The 6,056-nt window shown below is 58.6% G+C and overlaps 1 protein-coding gene across 1 annotated transcript in view; it reads left to right on the forward strand.

Annotated features, from left to right (window-relative positions):
- Positions 1 to 6,056, forward strand: part of LOC106900047 (transcription activator BRG1-like) — a 69,976-nt gene that overhangs the window by 5,061 nt on the left and 58,859 nt on the right. The window contains 5 exon segments of the mRNA XM_014962007.1: positions 1 to 148; positions 1,453 to 1,579; positions 2,512 to 2,685; positions 4,190 to 4,363; positions 5,465 to 5,632. Coding sequence (XP_014817493.1) covers positions 1 to 148; positions 1,453 to 1,579; positions 2,512 to 2,685; positions 4,190 to 4,363; positions 5,465 to 5,632 — 791 coding nt within the window.

The following is a 6,056-nucleotide window of genomic DNA, read 5'->3' on the forward strand; positions in this document are numbered from 1 at the left end:
CGGTGATGCCCCCCCAGACCCAGTCCCCGGGGCAGCCGGCCCAACCTGCCCCCATGGTCCAGCTCCACCAGAAGCAGAACCGCATCACCCCCATCCAGAAACCCCGCGGGCTCGACCCAGTGGAGATCCTGCAGGAAAGGGAGTACAGGTAGGGATTGGGGAACAGGGGGGGGGCTTTCCCTCTTCACCCCCCCCTCATGCCATCCCTTCCCACCTCCTGGGGCATCACCCGGCCCTTCCCCCTCCTGTCATACCCCTGGGGGCATCAGGAGGACATGGAGGTGTCAGAGTGGGGCTGGAGGAAGCCCTAGAGATGCTGGAGCCCCTCTGCTGGGAGGGGGTGGTGATAGAATTGGGGGGGGTTCAACCTGGAGAAGAGAAGGCTCTGGGGAGACCTTGGAGCCCCTTCCAGTCCCTCAAGGGGCTCCAGGAGAGATGGGGAGGGAGCAGGGATCAGGGAGGGGAGCCATGGGATGAGGAGGAAAGGTTTTAAGCTGAAAAAGGGGAGATTTAGAGAGAAATTGTTGACTCTGAGGGTGGGGAGAGCCTGGCCCAGGTTGCCCCGAGAAGCTGTGGCTGCCCCATCCCTGGAGGGGTTCAAGGCCAAGGTTGGAGGGGGCTTGGAGCGACCTGCTCTGGTGGGAGGTGTCCAGGGATGGAGCTCAATGGTCTTGAAGGTCCAGGTTGCCCAGAGAACCTTGAAGAGGTTCAAGGCCAAGGTTGGAGGGGGCTTGGAGCGACCTGCTCTGGTGGGACGTATCTCGAATGGAGCTCAATGGTCTTGAAGGTCCCTTCCCACCCAAACCCTTCCATGATTCCATGAGCAGGGCCATCTCCACCCAGCCCAGGTGGCTCCAAGCCCCGTCCAACGCGACCTTGAAGGTTCCCAGGGACGGGGCATCAAAGAGGGGAGATTGAGGGGAGATTTAGGGAGAAATTGTTGACTCTGAGGGTGGTGAGAGCCTGGCCCAGGTTGCCCAGAGGAGCTGTGAGGTTGCCCAGAGAACCTTGAAGAGGTTCAAGGCCAAGGTTGGAAGGGGCTTGGAGCAACCTGCTCTGGTGGGAGGTGGAACTAGATGGTCTTTAAGGTCCCTTCCCACCCAAACTGTCCCACAACCATTAACGTGTGAGGTGCAGAGATCTGGGAGGGACATCCTTGGAGCTTCTCAAGGTGCCTCCTGGTGAGGTGCAGAGATCTGGAGGGACAAAGAAGGGGGTGAGTTTTCCTTGGAGCTTCTCAAGGTGCCTCCTGGAATCTGGTCCCTCTGGTGTTTTACTGGGGGGGTCTCTGCCGTGGCAATCGATGAAACCAGGGTGGAAGCTCTGGGTGCCAGGAGCCCCCATCTCACCTGAGATAAGGCCTCCAGGACACCAGAGCTCCTGCTGGTGGTGGTGGTGATGGAGAATTCCTCCTCCTGCCCATCCCTGAGGTCCCCTCTCCTTGCTCCGCAGGCTGCAGGCTCGCATCGCCCACAGGATCCAGGAGCTGGAGAACCTCCCCGGCTCCTTGGCTGGTGACCTGAGAACCAAAGCTACCATTGAACTCAAAGCACTACGGCTGCTCAACTTCCAGCGCCAGGTGAGCTGGGTCTCCATGGAGATGGGGTTCAGGAAGTAGTTGTGGCCGGGAGCTGGGTGAAATTAATTGGAATTAATGAATTGCTTGGGTCGTTTTTGGCTGGATCACTGGGCCAAGATCAATGGCATGAGTTTCAACAAGGGCAAGTGCCAGGTCCTGCCCTTGGGCCACAAGAACCCCCTGCAGCGCTACAGGCTGGGGGAAGTGTGGCTGGAGCTGCCTGGAGGAAAGAGACCTGGGGGTTCTAGTTGACAAAGGGCTGAATATGAGCCAACAGTGTGCCCAGGGGGGCAAGAAAGCCAATGGCATCCTGGCTTGTATCAAAAATAGTGTGACCAGCAGAAGCAGGGAGGTGATTGTGCCCCTGGACTCAGCACTGGGGAGGCCACACCTCGAGTGTTGTGTCCAGTTTTGGGCACCTCAATCCAAGAGAGATCTGGAGGTGCTGGAGCGAGTGCAGAGGAGGGCAACGAAGCTGGTGAAGGGCCTAGAAGACAAATCATATGAAGAGCAGCTGAAGGAGCTGGGGCTGTTTAGTGTGAGGAAGAGGAGGCTGAGGGGAGACCTCATCACTCTCTACAACTCCTTGAAAGGACACTGTAGAGAGGTTGGTGCTGGGCTCTTCTCACAGGTAATTAGTGACAGAAGGAGAGGGAACGGCTTCAAGCTCCAACAGGGGAGGTTTAGATTGAACATTTAGGTTTAGATTGAACATTAGGAAGGAATTTTTCACCCAAAGAGTGGTCGGGCATTGGAACAGGCTGCCCAGGGAGGGGGTGGAGTCACCATCCCTGGCTGTGTTGAAGGGCCGTTTAGATGCAGTGCTGAGGGACATGGTGTAGGGGAGGACTTTGTAGAGTAGGGGAGATGGTTGGACCCGATGATCCCAAGGGTCTCTTCCAACCCCAATGTTTCTCTGATTCCATGAAAAGCTGCGGCAGGAGGTGGTGGTGTGCATGAGGAGGGACACGGCCCTGGAGACGGCGCTGAACGCCAAGGCCTACAAGCGCAGCAAGAGGCAGTCCCTACGTGAGGCTCGCATCACCGAGAAGCTGGAGAAGCAGCAGAAGATCGAGCAGGAGCGGAAGCGTCGGCAGAAGCACCAGGTCAGCTGGGACCGGCGTCGCAGGGATTGGGCGGCTGGAGGTGGCCAAGATGGGGTTTCGTAGGGAATTGCCCTTTTTTAGGGCATTTGGGGAAGTTCCTCGTTGGGCCAGGGGGTGGTTGGTTGGGCTCCAAGGGGGGTAGGTTGGACCAGAGGGTGGTTGGTTGGGCTCCAAGGGGGGTAGGTTGGACCAGAGGGTGGTTGGTTGGGCTCCAAGGGGGGTAGGTTGGACCAGAGGGTGGTAGGTTGGACCCCAAGGCGGGTAGGTTGGAACAGAGAGTGGTTGGTTGGACCCAGAGGGTGGTTGGTTGGGCTCCAAGGGGGGTAGGTTGGGCTCAACCAGAGGTAGACGATCTCCGGAGAGGGGTTGATTGGTCCTGAGGGGGGTAGGTTGGACCAGAGGGTGGTTGGTTGGGCTCCAAGGGGGGTAGGTTGGGCTCCAAGGGGGGTAGGTTGGACCAGAGGGTGGTTGGTTGGACCCAGAGAGGGGTAGGTTGGGCTTGAAGAGTGGTTGGTTGGATCTGGAGGGGGGTAGGTTGGACCAGAGGGTGGTTGGTTGGACCCAGAGAGGGGTAGGTTGGGCTTGAAGAGTGGTTGGTTGGACCTGGAGGGGGGTGGTTGGACCTGGAGGGAGGTAGGTTGGACCAGGGGGTGGTTGGTTGGACCCAGAGAGGGGTAAGTTGGGCTTGAAGAGTGGTTGGTTGGATCAGAGGGTGGTTGGTTGGATCTGGAGGGGGGTAGGTTGGGCCAAGAGGGTGGTTGGTTAGACCTGGAAGGGGGTAGGTTGGGCTCAAAGGGTGGTTGGTTGGACCTGGAGAGGGGTAGGTTGGACCTGGAGAGGGGTAAGTTGGACCAGAGGGTGGTTGGTTGGACCAGAGGGTGGTAGGTTGGGCTCGAAGGGTGGTAGGTTGGGTCAGAGAGTGGTTGATTGGATCAGAGGGTGGTTGGTTGGATCTGGAGGGGGGTAGGTTGGGCTCAAAGGGTGGTTGGTTGGACCTGGAGAGGGGTTGATTGGTCCTGAGGGGGGTAGGTTGGACCAGAGGGTGGTTGGTTGGGCTCCAAGGGGGGTAGGTTGGGCTCCAAGGTGGGTAGGTTGGACCAGAGGGTGGTTGGTTGGACCCGGTAGGTTGGACCAGGGGGTGGTTGGTTGGACCCAGAGAGGGGTAAGTTGGGCTTGAAGAGTGGTTGGTTGGATCAGAGGGTGGTTGGTTGGACCAGAGGGTGGTTGGTTGAGCTTGAAGGGTGGTAGGTTGGGTTAGAGAGTGGTTGGACCTTGTAGGTCCCTTCCAACCCAAATACTCTATTGAATATAAGAGAAGTCCATCTCTCTGAGCTCTCTGAGCATTAGATGTATGAATTCAGCAGAACACACCATGGAAGGTGGTGTCCCACCACCAACGAGGTGTCCCCGCTGGTTGCAGGGGGTCGGACTATTTAAAAGGTCCTTTCCGACCCCAAACCCTCCCGCGGTTGTCCTGACGCTCTGCCCTTGCTGTTCCCCCCAGGAATACCTCAACAGCATCCTCCAGCACGCTAAAGATTTCAAGGAATACCATCGCTCCGTCACCGGCAAGATCCAGAAGTTGACCAAGGCGGTGGCCACCTACCACGCCAACACCGAGCGCGAGCAGAAGAAGGAGAACGAGAGGATCGAGAAGGAACGGATGCGCCGTTTGATGGTAAAGCATTTCATGTGTGTGTCCACAACGTACAGTTGTCCCACACCACCTCCATGGGTCAGAGGAGAGGACAGTGGGGTGGGTGGAGAAGTAGCTGGATGGCAGAGCTCAGAGGGTTGACATCAGTGGCTGGGTGGTCACTGCTGGTGGTCTCCAGGGGTCCATCTGGCTCTGGTCCTGCTCAATATCATCCTCAACGACCTGGGTGGAGGGGACAGAGTGTCCCCATAGCACTGTTTGCTGGTGACACCGAGCTGGGAGGGGTGGGGGACACACCATGAGGCTGGGCCACCATCCAGAGAGACCTGGACGGGCTGGAGAGTTGGGCAGAGGAACCTCATGATGTTCAATGAGTAGGGTCCTGCCCCTGGGGAGGAAGAACCCCCTGCCCCAGGACGGGTTGGGGGTGACCTGCTGGGGAGCAGCTCTGAGGAGAAGGATCTGGGGGTCCTGGGGGACAATGGGGTGACCATGAGCCACCAACGTGCCCCTGTGGCCAAGGAGGCCAACGGCATCCTGGGGGGCATCAGGGAGAGCGTGGAGAACCTCAAGGGAGGTCATCCTCCCCACACTCTGCTCTGCCCCATCTGGAGCACTGGGACCAGTTTTGGGTTCCCCAGTTCCAGGAGGACAGGGAACTGGTGGGGAGGGTCCCGGGGGGACTGGGAGGATGATGAGGGGCTGGAGGATCTCCATGATGAAGAAAGGCTGAAGGACTTGGGGCTTTTGAGTCTGGAGAAGACTGAGGGGGGGATCTTCTGGCTGGTGGGTGTCAGGAGGATGGGGCCAGGCTTTTTCCAGTGGTGCCCAGTGACAGGACAAGGGGCAATGGGGACAAACTGGGAGATGGGAAGTTCCATCTCACCATGAGGAGGAACTTCTCCATTTTGAGGGTGGCAGAGCCCTGGGAGAGGCTGCCCAGAGAGGTGGGGTGGTCTCCATCTCTGGAGACATCCCAACCCCAACTGGATGGGACCCTGTGGAACCTGCTCTGGCTGGGGGGAGGTTGGAGGAGACGATCTCCAGAAGGTCCCTTCCCACCCCACACCGTGCTGTGACCTCAGCAGGAGCAGGGGGGGTTAACGCTCTTCCTCTCCCCAGGCTGAGGATGAGGAGGGCTACCGCAAGCTCATCGACCAGAAGAAGGACAAGCGCTTGGCCTACCTGCTGCAGCAGACGGACGAGTACGTGGCCAACCTGACGGAGCTGGTGCGGCAGCACAAGGCCGCCCAGGTGGCCAAGGAGAAGAAGAAGAAGAAGAAGAAGAAGGTGAGGGGGTGGAGGAGCCGGGAGGAAGGTCTCTGTGGAGGTGCAGGGTCCCTGATGTCTCCTCTTCCTCCTCTTGCAGAAGGCGGAGAACGCGGAGGGGCAGACGCCGGCCATCGGACCCGATGGGGAGGTAGGTCCTAAGATCTTCCTCCTCCTCCTCCTCGTGCCACGTAGGGGTTGGAGACATCAGCAGGTGTTGGGGTCTCCCCTCATCATCCTCCTCCCTGACACAGCTGAAAATAGCTGAGTTTTGCTGGCGTTAAAGCAGTCGTTTTTGGGGTTCTTCATGGTCCTTTTGTGGTGGTTCTGGGGTGGGTTTGCTGGATGTTGGAAATGTGAGTTTTGAGGCAAAAACCCTCCTGATTTGGACCAAGAATGACCTGATGGTCTGGTCTTTCCTTCCCCTCCTCTCCCTCCTCTCCCT

This window comes from Calidris pugnax, unplaced genomic scaffold, assembly GCF_001431845.1.
Source record: "Calidris pugnax isolate Ruff unplaced genomic scaffold, ASM143184v1 scaffold891, whole genome shotgun sequence".
Lineage (NCBI taxonomy): Eukaryota > Metazoa > Chordata > Aves > Charadriiformes > Scolopacidae > Calidris > Calidris pugnax.